The following is a 16,181-nucleotide window of genomic DNA, read 5'->3' on the forward strand; positions in this document are numbered from 1 at the left end:
CAGAAACTTTAACTGATTCTTCCTTAAATATGTATTTTTTAATTAAAATAAACATCCTTCATTAAACTAAGAATTAAAGGTTATCAATGACAACAACAAAAAACAAGAAAGCTGCTTATAATTCTAAAATGTTATTTTTTAGTAAGTTGTGAAAAATCATATATGAATGTGTTTAAACAATATGCAAAAATCTTTCATTCCTACCAGTTACTGCTTATCCTAACCTTGGTATCTTCCTCAAACCTAAGTAGAACGAAGTTGCTTTCAGCAATTTCTGGAATAAGATGGAGCATAATTGTTTTTCGTTTTTTGTTTTTTGGTTTTTTTTTTTTTGACCCCAAAGAGTTTAGTGTAGTACATAAAAGCAAGTCAGGCCTAAATGATTTCAAAGCTTGGCTGTGGCATTTATCAATATTATGATCTTGGGCAAATCATCAAATCATTTGATTTTTCTAAACCATTCAACAGAGATGATGACACTTATATTGCCATTGTGAGGATTAAATGAGAAAATGTACCTAAAGGGGGTAGGTCACTGCTTGGTATATAGAAAATATCCAAAAAATGGAACTGCCTTTATTATAGTCATTTTTGTCATTATTGTACTACAATAAGTCTTATAGTCATATCTTTTGGAGCCTGCTTTTGAGATTTTAATAGACATCAAAGCTTCCCTACTGATTTCCCTAGCTGCTACAGCTTCTATTTATTCAAATTTAAAAATGTGCTCTTGCTATTCTTTCTAGCACCTGTGCCTTCCCTTTGGTTTCTCTGTAGGTTAGCTTTGTGTTCACTCAAAGGCCTTATCATTTCCTTTTCAGCTGAAGGTAGAATCATCCATGTGTCTTTCTACTAATTCTATTTTATTTCCCAACACTAATCTTCTATAGGAGCCTTTTGGTAAAATGTATAATTTTTTTTAGTTAAGGTATTTCCTGGATAATTTCTGGAACTAACTGAAAATTGATTTTAATGGAAAATGAACACTTGAAGTGATCTGTATTTGAAAAGAGGTATGAATGTTTGGGTTAGTGCTGGCTATTACAATATTTCATTGCTGAAGTAATTTCTTTTGAAACCAGAGTAAATATTATCAGTGTCACTAACAAGGGATTACTGCACTCCTTCGACCTCCCAAAGGCAGTTTGCCTTGAATTCTCACCAAAAAACACTGTCCTGGCAACGTGGCAGCCTTATACTAGTAAGTATTCTCCCATCATAAAAATATTCTGACAGGACTAATTAAATTTAGTGGGGAAAAAAAGGAGAAAGTTTATAATCTTATAAGAAACTAATTAGTCTTTATGACAGTAAATAGTGTTTGTGAATATTTATAGTCAAGAATGAGTCTTATACTTTCCAAATACAGTGCACTGCAAATAATTTCAAGATACATAGTAAGTTAGTGAAAAGATCCATTATGAAATAGAGGAAGAGAAAAAGCTCAAGGGAAAATTTACAAATTAACTGCTGGGTAGAGGAGATCTCTAAGATTAAGAATAATAATGACCTTTAAAATTAAAACATTTTAAATACTCATTGTAAGTGAAAAGAAGTACAGTTAGACACAACATCTAAGAGATGACAAAGTAGGGAATGGTATGTCATTCTCTAAATAATAATACATTATGTGAACATTTTATATAGCTGTGCTTCATCGAGTAATAAAATATAGGAAACTAGTATAGGGGCTTATTTTAAGAGACATTTTCTAATAATGTTGATATTATTGAATAAGTAAATGATAATAGGTCATTGTTGGGTTATAAATCTCCTGGGTTTTGTTCTTTCAACAGGCATGTACTCTAATGAATCTTATTTTTCCAAGTAAATAAAAGGGAAGTTGAGACTCATGAGTGTTTTTATGTAACTTTGTATGATTTAATCCATTTGACAGTAATTTATGTCAAACTTAATAAGAAATCTCCTAAGTATTCTTAAAATCTGTAGTCATTAACTCATTTCAGAGATGCTGGGTTTTTACTTAAACAGCTATCATCATGGCTTTTGGAATGGATGATTAACTTTAAGGCTAGAGAGAAAAGTTGATTTAAAGCAACTCTTTTACTTTATCTTTATAATCTCATTCAAATTTTTTCTAAGAATGAAATTATTGTTTTTATTGCAGCTTCTAAAGATGGCACAGCTGGGACACCCAACCTACAACTTTATGATGTGAAAAGTGGGACATGTTTGAAATCTTTCATCCAGAAGAAAATGCAAAATTGGTAAGTACATGCTTTAAATTACTAATTTTTTACACACTATTTCAAATATCATCACTGTACACTATGTGTTTTTCTGGTATTGATTTTTAAAATAACTTATGAGACCAAAATCTAGATCTTTTAGGATTTTGTATGTAGGAATGTAATACAATAGAAATTTGATCTTTCTTTTGTTTAGTATTTAAATGGAAATGAATAATATTTTTTTATTACATACACTGAAACTATTAGTAACTGACTTGATATCATATTTATAATTACTTTTCCTTAAAATAGTAAGAATATCACAAACTTTAACATGTTAACATGATGTTACATTCTGTCTAAATTTTTTTTTTTTTTTATACTCTTTGTTTGTGACATAGGTGTCCATCCTGGTCAGAAGATGAAAATCTTTGTGCCCGAAATGTTAACAATGAAGTTCACTTCTTTGAAAACAACAATTTTAGTATGGAAAGATTTATAAAATAATTTATTATTTACTGTAATTGTATATAGTTTTCATTAACTTTTATGGCATATAGCATTCTTCTAAATGCTGTTAATTTATTAATCAGTAATTACTGTTATTTTCATGTGCATAGCTCTATAAGTCTAAATCCAGTGAAAATCTGAACACAAAGGTTTTCTTTTACAATAACTTTTTATTATCTGATAATTGCTGTTAAATTAAGACATTTGAATACCTCTTCCTGAGTTTAATTGCTATTGAAATTCTATGACACAAAAATTTTTAAATGTTTTATTGTGTAGAATTTTAAACACAAAAGTAGATACCTAGTCCCAATGATCATCAGCCTGTGACCAATCCTATCTCATCCATACATCTATCCTGTTACATTTCTCTTACTAAGCTAAAACAAATCCCAGACATCATATAATTTTATATAGAATTTTAAATACTTCAGAATATATATATATATATATATATATATATATATGTCTGAAGATTAGGATCTGTAACTTTTTAAACTGCCATAATACCATTATCACAGATCATTAAATATTTAGTCAGTGTTCAAATTTCTAATAATTGCAAATGTTATAATTTTTTTTTAAACTAGGATCCAAATAAGGTATCTCACATTGTAGTTATTGATATATTTTTTTAAGTTTTTTTTAGTCTAGTTTCCCACTCTATCTCCCACCCCCCCCCCCCAGTAATTTTTTTTTTTTTTTTTTTTTTGAGACAGAGTTTCACTTTGTTGCCCGGGCTAGAGTGAATGCCGTGGCATCAGCCTAGCTCACAGCAACCTCAAACTCCTGGGCTTAAGCGATCCTATTGCCTCAGCTTCCCGAGTAGCTGGGACTACAGGCATGCGCCACCATGCCAAGCTAATTTTTTTTTCTATATATATTTTTAGTTGTCCAGATAATTTATTTCTATTTTTAGTAGAGATGGGGTCTCGCTCAGGCTGGTCTCGAACTCCTGACCTTGTGCGATCCACCCGCCTCAGCCTCCCAGAGTGCTAGGATTACAGGCGTGAGCCACCGCGCTGAGCCTCTCCCTGGTAATTTTTTATTTAAGAAACAAGGTTATTTGTCATACATATTTTCTCATGGTTTGAATTTTGCTTTTGTATCCCATGCTTAGAATAGGAATTGGTATGTCTCTTCACATGTACCAAAGATGGCATGCAGGCTGATTTTTGTACAGCATCCAATCAGCATAGCCATGCACTTCATTTTTCTGCCTTTGACACTTACTCCTACCCCCATTGTTTTTGGGTTATCTTGCTTTCTTGTCTTACTTGCCTCTTTGTGAGTATGTCAAATGTAGGAGATTCACCACTTTGGCCTTTGGTGTGCTACTTTTGAGCAGCCATTGATTTCTGAAAGTGAGCAAAGAATGAGTAATAGCTCTTGATCCCATAAACCAGGGTGGCAGTATTATTAATAGCATGGGCTCTGACTGCCTAGCATAGAGTAAGCACTTAATAAATAGCAGCCATTGTTATTATGGTTGTGATGATCATTATCATGTATCTATGTATCACATTAGTTACAGAATTTCCATATCCACATTCTACAGTAGCAAATTTGCTCTCCCATCTAATGGACTCTAAGACTACTTTATTTCAGAGATTAAAAAGAAGAGAACTGACATTTTTGAAACCTACCATGTGCCTGGCACCGTGCTCTTAAAATCAATCCCCTTACTTGCCCAAGCTCACGTAGCCATTAATACTAAATGACTGAGTAGGAATTGAAACCTAAATCTGTTTTGGTCCTACTCCATGCTTTTTCCACTGTGTTTCTCTGCCTCATCTATATGAGACTATGATGAACAGTATTAATGTGTAGCTATAGTAACCTTTTATATTGCATTCAGAGTTTAACATGTTCCTGTTAGCTTCTATCATCAATCTGACATTATTTACTTTCTTTTTAGACACAATTGCAAATAAGTTACATTTGCAAAAAATTAATGATTTTGTATTATCACCTGGACCCCAACCATACAAGGTAATTGCTATTCTTTTATTTGTTTAGATGCAATATTTTTAAAACTTTTCCTAGTTTTTGTGACTGTAAAAACATATCCGCCTCACTTTATATCCTTCCAAAAATTAAGTAATGATTTATGTCTGTGTATCTTAGGTGGCTGTCTATGTTCCAGGAAGTAAAGGTGCGCCTTCATTTGTAAGATTATATCAATACCCCAACTTTGGTGGACCTCATGCAGCTTTAGCCAATAAAAGTTTCTTTAAGGCTGATAAAGTTACAATGCTGTGGAATAAAAAAGGTATGATATATATATTTTATCCCTAATTTTATTTTATCAAGTGTTAATTTAGACTATGTTCCCATGTATATAAAAAAAGAGTATCGATGCTTATTTAATTTGTGTTTTGAATCTAATTAAAGTTTTTTACTGTTACAGCTACTGCTGTGTTGGTAATAGCTAGTACAGATGTTGACAAGACAGGAGCTTCCTACTATGGGGAACAAACACTGCACTACATTGCAACAAATGGAGAAAGTGCTGTAGTGCAATTACGTGAGTATTCCAGCAGTCCTACTTTTGGTAAAAACAATGATAGTAAAAAATACTATGCCATAAAGATGATATAATCTAAATTCTTTATCAAGTAGGAAAACTCAAATACTTTATAACCTTTAAGATAAAATTCCTCTGAATTAAGAAACTTAAAATCATCTTCAGACATACCTTATTTTGATAGGATCTGATTAGTTAACTGAGTTATGCCAGCACTTTAGTAGGGAAATTTTTGAGTGAGGTAATTCCATTGTGATAGCTCTTTTAGGATTTATTTAACTAATTATGCCAGCAAGTTATTTAGTATGTTTAGTACAATCTTTAGAATTGTTAATAATACCCAAGAATATTACCGCTTCGTCTGTTGTTTTGAGGAGCTAAAACTTTAAAATAATAGTTTTAAAATAATGGCAGCTTCCTAATTTTTTAATTTTGAATTGAACATTCATAAGTAGGATAACCTTCCCTACAAAAAACTTTATTCCCCTTGAAGTCAGAAACAAAATAAGGATGGCTCCCCTTTCCACTATTAATTTACTAACATTCTAAAATACCTAGTCAGTATAACTGATCAAAAGAAGTAAAATGTGCAACTTTGAAAGAAGGAAACTAAATCATCTCTGCTCGTATAGGTGAAGTCCATTATAAACAATAAGCACTTAAAAAATAATGAAAGGAAAGATTCCAAATACAGCAACAAAAATAAGAAATACGTAGGGGCTGGGCCAGGCACAGTAGCTCATACCTGTAATCCTAGCACTCTGGGAGGCTGAGGAAGGAGGATCACTTGAGCTTAGGAGTTCAAGACCAGCCTGAGCAAGAGCAAGACCCTGCCTCTACCAAAAATGGACAAAACAAGCCAGGTGTGGTGCGACACACCTGTAGTTCCAGCTGCTTGGGAGGCTGAGGCAGTAGGATTGCTTGAGCCCAGGAGTTCGAGGTTGCAGCAGGGGTGACAGCAAGATGCTGCTCCAAAAAAAGAAATATGTAGGGCCAATGGGAAGAAAACTTCTTCAGAGGAACAAACTATGACTTTTAATAAGAAGAATTTTATAAAGATGTCATTTCTTTCCAAATTAATCTAAAAATTAAATTCAAATGCCAATTGATTTTTTAATAGATAAATTGGTTCTAAAGTTGATATTAGATAATGAATATGCAAGAATGTTTTTGAAAATTTTACAAAAAAAGAGTAGGGCGGGGGGAGTTTGGGAATTTTTATATTGCCAGATGTTAAAATGTAAGGTGGTCGTAATTAAGACAATTTGGTTCTGGCAAATGAATAGAATGGTAAATCAGTGGAACAGAACAGGGTCTAGAAACAAATCCATACTTTTGTAGGCATTAATATATAATAAAGTCAGTGTTCGAATCAATGGAGAAAATAGTGGTCATTTAACATATGGTTTAGAGATAACTGGCTAGCAATTTGAAACAAAAAGTTATTACCTCTACCTCTTCACCAAAATAAATTCTGGTTGAGCCAAAAAATTATCTGTAAGACTACAAAGGAACTAGAAGAAAACATGGGATAATTTGTTTTCTAATGTTGGAGTAGAAAAAGAAGTCTAAATAAGACAGAAGTCATAAGGGGAAAAAATTATAAATTTGAACATATAAAAAGTACAGATTTCTACATTGGGGGAAGAAAAGAATCTATAAATCAAGCAAAGCAAACAAAAAATTGGGGGAAATTTTTTTTTAAGCAGAAAAGGGATGAGTATGAGAAAAGGTGAATTTTCGCAAAATAGCAAGTAAACCAAGTAATAGACCAATAACTGGAGAAAAATGGGCATGGGACAGTAAAAATTAATGTACAGAAAAATGAAATTACTCATTAAAGTATGAGTATAAATTACTGATATTAAAACTTAGCTAATAAGTAAAGAAATAGAAATGAAAAAAAGATGGGCTTATTTTAGTACAGAAGAAAAAAATGAAAACAAGATAGAAGTTTTCACTTAATAGGTTGGCAAAGATAAAATTATGAAACTACACAGTATGGGTGAGAGCAAAGGGGAAACCTCTACCATCAAAAACTATTGATAGGAGTGTAAATTGGTACAACCTCTTTACAGGGCATTTTGGGGGTATATTATCAAGTAAATGCATATGCCCTTTGACTTTGCAGTTTCACTCCTAGGCATATATTTGTGTGTACTCACAGTGGAGAATATGCAGCAAAGTTTGCAGTAGAATACAGTGCAACTGAAAAAGACTGAGACAGATCTTAAGGTTTTTATGTGGAAAAATTTCCAACATTGAGTACTAAATGAAATAACAGAGATCTAGAACTTTGTCATTTGTTTGTGTGCTTAAGAGAAAAATGTTTTGTTTTAACAAAAATTTTCTGAAAGGATATGCAGGAAATATAGCAGAGGGTTGCCTTGTGTATAGGGAACTTTTTTTTTTTTTTTTGAGACAAGGTCTCACTCTATTGCCCAGGCTGGAGTACAGTGGCCTAATCATAGCTCACTACAGCCTTGAACACCTGGGCTCAAGTGAGCCTTGCACCTCAGCCTCTCAAGTAGCTGGAACTACAGACACTTACCACCACACCTGGATAATTTTTTAATTTTTTGTAGAGTTGGGGTCTCACTCTTTTGCCCAGACTGGTCTCAAGTGATCCCCCACCTTGTACCAGGATTACAGGCATGAGCCACCTCACTCAGCTCTGAAGGACCTACTTTTTGGCATTTTTTAATATAGTTTTTATTTTTATTTCCAGGTACGTATATTATCACTTCCAAAAAAATTGTTTATTAACAGAATATTACAGAAAGCCCATTTGGGCTTCTCTGAGTCCAAGGTATTTAAAAGCAATTAAGATTCAATTGGGATTTTTAGATAAATTTATGATTATACATTAATCTCCATGGCATATCCTGTAAGAATAATTTTAACATTCTTTGCAATTTGTAGAGGTTTTTTTTTTTTTTTTTTTACTGTTTGATGCGTTTATGAGTACTATATGTTTATAACTTGTGCTAATGTTATATTCATATAATTCTTTATTGCTAATTGGGGCTTTATTTTTTTTCTAGCAAAAAATGGCCCAATTTATGATGTAGTTTGGAATTCTAGTTCTACTGAGTTTTGTGCTGTTTATGGTTTTATGCCTGCCAAAGCAACAATTTTCAACTTGAAATGTGATCCTGTATTTGACTTTGGAACTGGTCCTCGTAATGCAGCCTACTATAGCCCTCATGGACATATATTAGTATTAGCTGGATTTGGAAATCTGAGAGGACAAATGGAAGTGTGGGATGTTAAAAACTACAAACTTATTTCTAAACCAGTGGCTTCTGATTCTACATATTTTGCTTGGTGCCCAGATGGTGAGCATATTTTAACAGCCACGTGTGCTCCCAGGTTACGTGTTAATAATGGGTACAAGATTTGGCATTATACTGGTTCTATCTTGCACAAGTATGATGTGCCATCCAATGGAGAATTATGGCAGGTTTCTTGGCAACCATTTTTGGATGGAGTATTTCCAGCGAAAACAATAACTTACCAAGCAGTTCCAAGTGAAGTACCCAGTGAGGTACCTAAAGTTGCAACGGCTTATAGACCCCCAGCTTTAAGAAATAAACCAATCACCAATTCCAAACTGGTAAGTAAAGTTTTACTAATTTGGCAGGGAAGGTTTTTCATTTTTGTGGAGTTCTCCAGAATTTTCTTATGCTCTTGTGTTACTTAGCACCTGATTAGAATATAAATTCTAGGGGAGAAATCTTTGAAGATGTACTCCTGAAGATGGTTAACAGCTCATATTGTTAAGTTGACAAAGTAGTTAACATAAAGCAATTCACATTTAAATTTTCTGGGGAAGGTAACTGAGTATAACATATTGGCTTTGTAGATCGGGGGCTCAAATTCAAATGCTTGTCAGGTTAGGCCAGTTATATAAGGCCACAGTGAGTGGTGAATGAGAGAGCTTATGCCCAGTTTGAAACTATAGCAGCTACATAGGAATAGCTGACTCTTTCCATAGGAGATTTTAAGTCTAGTTTTCCAAAATGTTTGATTTTCAAGACAAAATAAGTCTGGATGCTTATGAGAAATTTCTCAATTTTTAAAACACTGTTGGTCAACCAAAACACATTTGTTGTCCTCAGGCCATTACTTTCCCACCTCTGTTGTAAAGTTATGACCCAGGTATTGGTCAAATTGCTTTAAAAATGTTGCATTTGAGAGCTCAGAGGAGAGCATTTATTAATTCCCTGAGTTTCTGTAATGGTGTTAAGAAATAAAGGTGCTCTAAGAATGAACAGTATTATTGCCGTTACTAGAAAAGTGGCCATACAACAGCTATAAACTGGGACTGTACCAAGTAAAGAGGGATCTATAGTTGCCTCATTTTTAGGCACTCAAGGAAGTAGATAGTTTTTCAAAGAATAAATATTCTTTTGCCTCTCTTGTGCCATTTCTCACCCCTACAAAAACAAAAATAAAAATAAAAAAATAACCCTTCCTCTTGCACTAAACAAAATGTAGCCGCCATCTGTAACTTCTTAACTCCTATTGAGATGTTTCTGTTTAAACACTGTTGTCATTTTAAGTTATTTAAGTAAAATTGTACAAAAATATATTTAGGTTATTAAGTGAAATGGTTTCCTTAAGTACTAAGTTTGACAGTTGATATCTCTGACATTGCTCTTTGATACTTCTTGTTTTATTTTTATTGTGAAGATACATCTTTACTCTTTCAAATGCATGTTTTGGCTTGTGATTATCTTTCAAAAAATTTTTAGAGCAATTTTTGTGAAATCATGGATAAGTCAAAAATGTGTGTTATTTTCAAATATGAGTTCCATTGTGGAACTAATGCAGTGCAGACAGTTCAAAATATCAACGAAGTGTGTTTAGGAAGGATGTGGCTAATGAACGTACAGAATGTCGATAGTTTGAGAAGTTCTGTTCTGGTGATGTTAATCTTGAAAATGAGCCACATGGGCAACCTGACATGACATCAAGGTGGATAATGATGAGTGAAGTAGTGGAAGTGAATCCATCTCAACCTATGTGTGAATTACCAGCAAGGTTTGATGTTACTATTCCAACAATAGTGGACCGTTTGAAACAAATTGTCAAGGTAAAGAAGCTGGATAGATAGGTTCCACATGAATTGTAATAGTTGCACGAATTTTTTTTATCTAAAATGAAAGGCTCTTAATGGCTACATGATGCTCATAAGTGTGGGAGAGACTTGTAACTTTCTTCTTTCATCATTTTTAATCAAAATTCTCATGAGCAGAAACATTTTCAGCCAAAGCAAGGTACTGTAGAAGAGCCCACTATTGAACAAATTTTAATGTTATGTTGTGCTCTAAATTTGTCTGTTCTACAAATGTGGGTTATTTCTCTGTATCTTAAGTGTTTGAACCCTGCCTATTTCCTTATAGGACTTACAAGCACAATGCATATTTGAGACCTAGTACTCAAGAAACTTCATAGAGAACTGGTACTTTTGAAGTGCTAAGTATGACAGAGTCTAAAAGACATGCTATATTAAAATAATAGCAATGTAGGTAGAAATCAATAAGTAGATCAATCTGATAAGGAGTTGTAGTGCCATCACTTAATACTGTATGTGTTGCTTGAAGCTTCTCAGAGGTACCTTGAACCTATACTTAATTTGCCCTTTTTCTGTCTTGGAATATAGTTATATGGTTATGTAAATATGAAATGGGTCACTAAATATGAAATTTTCAATTTCAGATCAAGAGTGTAGTTGTTATATCTCAAATAAGAGAAGTACAATTAATCAAAGTAGATGCCTAAACTATTGACACAGTTTTGCCATAATAGCTTGTTTATGCCAGCAATGAAGAAGCCTTGAGAGTGAGTGGCAATGAAATCGAAAAAGGCATTTTCCATATCTTGTTGAGAATTGAATGTTATTCCTTGCAAAGAGTGGTCCAAAGCCTGGAAGAAATGGTAGTCAGTGCAAGGTCTGGTGAATATGGTCGATAACAGAGAGTTTCCAAGTCCAGCTGCTATGGTTTGAACAACGTTGTTTGTGCAACATATGATCAGTCTGGTGTTGTCTTGCAAGAGGATTGGCCTGTCTCTGTTGACCAGTCTTGGTTGCTTAATTGCAAGCATCCTCATCATTTCGTTCAATTGGTTGCAGTAGACATCCGCTGTAATCCATTGACCAGGTTTCATGTAGCTATAGTGGATAATACCAGCACGGGACCACCAAACAGACACCGTTAGCTTTTTTTTTGATGAATATTCGGTTTTGGACTGTGTTTTGGCACTTCATCTTTATCCAGCCATTGTGCCGAATGCTTGCAATTGTCAAAAAGAATACATTTTTCATCACATGTAACAATACAGTGTAGAAATGATGCACCTTTATGTCATGACAGCAAAGACAGGCAAGCTTTGAGACGATTTCTCTTAGGCTTGTTTAAATCATGTGGAACCCATCTATCCAGCTTCTTTACCTTGCCAATTTGTTTCAAATGGTCTACTATTGTCAGAATAGTAACACCAAACCTTGCTAATTCACTCATAGGTTGAGATAGATTCGCTTCCACTACAGCTTTCAGCTCATCATAATCCACCTTGATGTCAGGTTGCCCACGTGACTCATTTTCAAGATCAACATCACCAGAACGGAGCTTCTCCAACCATCAGCGTACTGTGCGTTCATTAGCCACATCCTTCCCAAACACTTCACTGATATTTTGAGCTGTCTGCACTGTATTGGTTCCACGATAGAACTTATATTAAAAAATAACACGCATTTTTGACTTACCCATGGTTTCACAAAAAGTGTTCTAAAAAAAAATTTGAAAGATAATCAGAAGCCAAAACATGCATTTGAAAAAGTGAGGATATATCTTCACAGTATAAATAAAACAAGAAGTGTCAAAGTGAAATGTCAAGGATATCAACTGTCAAACTTAGTACTTAAGAAAATCAGACATTTCATACTTAATAACCCAATATTTGGTGATGGAAATGATTATCTTCATTGTATAGTCTGACAAACCATTTAATTTTTTGTTGGCCTCTTCATTATGTTAATCTCAGGTTTATCATTTTGCAGTTACCCCTTTCTATTTGATTTATTTTCTTAATTGTTTTTTCATTTGTTTTTTTTTTTTTAATCTTGTAACCTCTGGTTTTACAAATAAAGATCTAGCAAGTAATCGTTTGTGTGAAAAAAAGAAACAAGGCAACTAGGCTTCTGTTGACAGTAGTCAGAACCAAAAAGACTTCAAAAGAAGTTATTATTGGTATCTAGTTTCATAAGAATCTGCAGTAGTCATAAGAAAAGTGATATTGTTTGAACAAAACTTAAGTGAATTTTGCCAGCTCTTATGTAGTTGAAAAATACCTATAAACTACTAGGAAGACCATTAAATTCGTCGTGGCAGTTGGAGTGTGCCACTACTAATGAGTATTGAAATAATCTTTACTGGTAATCTTAAAATAAATTTGATAAAGTAAGTTTATCCTGTACTAGCAAAAGTATAATTTTGTTGTGTATGTCTTTTAAAACGTGGACTTCATTTCAAAATTGTTTATTTTACATTTCCATAGCATGAAGAGGAACCACCTCAGAATATGAAGCCACAACTGGGAAATGATAAGCCATTATCAAAAACAGCCCTTAAAAATCAAAAGAAGCATGAAGCTAAGAAAGCTGCAAAGCAGGTATTTGGGGCACTAATCTCTTCAAAACAAAACAAAAAATCAGTTAAATTAGCTGTGAGCCTTAAAGTTTAAAGAATTGTGGTACTAAAATCTTGACTGTTATATTATAAAATGTAGTTGGAGTTAGAGTTAAATAGGCAGAATATTTTGTGTTTACCTATGAATTTCTAAGTAGTCCTGTCTGTATAATGGGTGATAAAGGAATTGGACCTGACTTTAAGACCTGAGACCCTAATGAGGTCCCACTATTAATGGGGTTATGTAGTAGGTTACTAGCTGTAGACCCTTATGGTTGAACCTGTGTGAAGTAGTATAGTTTGCTTTCTTTTTTTTTTTTTTTTTTTTTTTTGTTTTTGGAGACAGAGTCTCACTCTGTTGCCAAGGCTAGAGTGCCGTGGCGTCAGCCTAGCTCACAGCAACCTCAAACTCCTGGGTTCAAGCAATCCTCCTACCTCAGCCTCCCGAGTAGCTGGGACTACAGGCATGCGCCACCATGCCTGGCTAATTTTTTCTATATATATTTTTAGTTGTCCATATAATTTCTTCCTATATTTAGTAGAGATGGGGACTTGCTCTTGCTCAGGCTGGTCACGAACTCCTGAGCTCAAATGATCCACCCGCCTTGGCCTCCCAGAGTGCTAGGATTACAGGCGTGAGCCACCACGCCCGGCCTAGTTTGCTTTCTTTAGAGTATGTACTTATCAGTAGAAGCTGGAAATTATATGACTATAAAGCCATTTCAACATAGAGTATTATATTGCTATGTGAAATGTCCATATTATTCAGCTGGGAATCTAAATACCAGAAGTGCCCAAACAATGAAATTTTTAAAGACAGAATCTCTCTCTATCGCCCAGCACTAGAGTGGAGTGGTGTCATCATAGCTCACTGCAACCTCAAACTCCTGGGTTCAAGTGATCCTCCTGCCTCAGCCTCCCGAGTAGCTGGGACTACAGGTGTGCACCACAATGCCTGGCTAATTTTTCTATTTTTTTAGTAGAGACAGGGATCTCACTCTTGCTTAGCTTGTTATTGAACTCCTAGTCTCAAGGGATCCTCCCACCTCGGCCTCTCAAAGTGCTGGGATTACAGGCATGAGCCACTGAGCTCATCGTATTGGAATTATTCTAAAAATAATTTTTTTATTTGATTTTAATGTTGAAAAACCACATCAGTGTAAAAAATGACAAAAATTGTGATAGTGTATGGCTCATGGTGATATTGTAATGAGCTGGGCTGGAAATGTCTGGTTAGTGAAGTCATGATAACTGCATTTTTGCAGTTCAGAGTGTATGTCTTGGTCCATTCAGACTGCTATTACAAAATACTAGGTAATTTATAAACAACAGAAATTTATTGCTCACAGTTCTGGAGGCTGGGAAGTCTTAAGTGCAAGGTGCTGGCAGATTTGGTATCTGGTACTCATAGATGGTACCTTCTATGTGTCCTCACGTAGCAGATGGGCAAGGGATCTCCCTTCAGCCTCTTTTATAAGGACATTAATCTCATTCATGAAAGTGGAATCCTCATTACTTAATCACTTCCCAAAAGCCCCACCTCTTAATACATTGGGTATTAGTTTCCAATATATGAATTTTGAGGGGGATACCAATATTCAGACCATAGCAGTAAGGTAGATTTTTAACTGCTGATTGCTGTATTACCAATACAATCTTGCTGGTAATTCTTGAATTTTGACAGATCTAGGTTGCTTATGTGTTTTGGTAGGCACTTGCTATTTTAAGGTGTAGGATTGCATTATATAACCATATTCTGCTAAAACATGGGCTTTTTAAAAAAAAGTCATTGTGCTCGTTTGTAGCTAATAAATTTCATCTCTAGCTAGGCGCAGTGGATGATGTGTAAATGCCTGTAATCCCAGCTATTTGAGAGGCTGAGGTGGGAGGATTGCTTAAGCCCAGGAGTTTAAGACCAGCCTGGGCAACACAGTGAGACCCCATCTCAAAATTTTTTAAAAAATCATCTCCAGAAATATCTTAATTGCTCAGGTTTAGGTTATTCCAAGTAAAATGATCTATTCCATGCATTGTATTGGTATAAAAGCAAAACTTGTCCCTTCATCAGTGCAGATAGGGACTTCTGCTGTTCCTAGATATTATAACACATTAGTAGTATCCTTATAACTTTTTATGCCTTCTAGTTGAGATTTAGGGCCCCCCCGAAACCCACACAACTTAGAATTCTATTTTTATAAGTAAGCTTTCTTCCTCTTTATCAGAGGATATTTTTAATATGACCATCACTGGTATTGACCTAAGATCCCTTTGTAATAAAACATTAGTTGTTTATTTTGTATGCTTTTCTGGTATTGGAACATGTAAAAATTTTTTGGGTTATAGAATCAGTATGTCTTATTCAGAAAAATGAATTTTAAAATAGTTGACTTGACTAAATAGAGCCTTGTGGCTCTTTTAACAAAAGCATCAATGTTGTTAATATAAAACATAGTAATTACAAAATCAGTCCCCCTCCAATCCAGTCATATAAGCACCTACACATAGTGTTTACTAAAGACAATACCATTAATCCACCATTATGGAGTTGCTTTTTGAGTGTTTTTCCAGTAATGGCAAAAGATTTTCAACCTGTAAGATAATCCTTTCAATATACGTTTTTGAGGTGCCTGGCTGGATTTAGTAAAAGTTACAGCTGTGTGGTAGAACAGAGCTAAATGTCCCATGATAAGATCTCACCTTGAGCAGGCCTTCTCAGTCTCAGACTTGAATTAAGTAACCAAAGATAGAACAGTGAGATGTTTATAATCTAACTAGTGTTTTTATAAACTGGTAATGGTTTTATAAGTTTGTTGACTTTACCAAAAAAGGATTGAAATGTAAGAATTTAGTCTTACCATACATACATCCTTTCTAGAGAGTGACCAGAATTTAAGTATCATAATGCAGACATTTTAAATTATTCTTGATTAGTTTATGGTAGAAAAATAAGTTTCTTATTTCACTTAACTTTATGGTTTTTCACAGTTATAACATTAGTCTTTCTTCCTAGATGAAATGTTATATTCTTGGCTCATTACAAACAACTAAAATTTTATTTTATTTTTTTATTTATTTATTTTTTTTTTGAGACAGAGTCTCACTTTGTTGCCCGGGCTAGAGTGAGTGCCGTGGCATCAGCCTAGCTCACAGCAACCTCAGACTCCTGGGCTTAAGCGATCCTACTGCCTCAGCCTCCCGAGTAGCTGGGACTACAGGCATGAGCCACCATGCCCGGCTAATTTTTTTGTATATATATTT

General features: G+C 34.3%; 1 protein-coding gene across 2 annotated transcripts in view; it reads left to right on the forward strand.

Moving 5' to 3' along the window:
* Nucleotides 1-16,181, forward strand: part of EIF2A (eukaryotic translation initiation factor 2A) — a 35,146-nt gene that overhangs the window by 14,091 nt on the left and 4,874 nt on the right. Inside the window, exons 4-11 of one of the 2 annotated variants that reach the window (XM_045539462.1) lie at nt 1,083-1,201; nt 2,129-2,228; nt 2,594-2,676; nt 4,621-4,694; nt 4,830-4,974; nt 5,113-5,229; nt 8,274-8,845; nt 12,793-12,906. In XM_045539462.1, the coding sequence (XP_045395418.1) occupies nt 1,083-1,201; nt 2,129-2,228; nt 2,594-2,676; nt 4,621-4,694; nt 4,830-4,974; nt 5,113-5,229; nt 8,274-8,845; nt 12,793-12,906 (1,324 nt within the window). The remainder of the gene's footprint in view (nt 1-1,082; nt 1,202-2,128; nt 2,229-2,593; nt 2,677-4,620; nt 4,695-4,829; nt 4,975-5,112; nt 5,230-8,273; nt 8,846-12,792; nt 12,907-16,181) is intronic. The other variant, XM_045539463.1, reaches the window with a different exon arrangement.

This window comes from Lemur catta, chromosome 1 (assembly GCF_020740605.2).
Source record: "Lemur catta isolate mLemCat1 chromosome 1, mLemCat1.pri, whole genome shotgun sequence".
NCBI lineage: Eukaryota > Metazoa > Chordata > Mammalia > Primates > Lemuridae > Lemur > Lemur catta.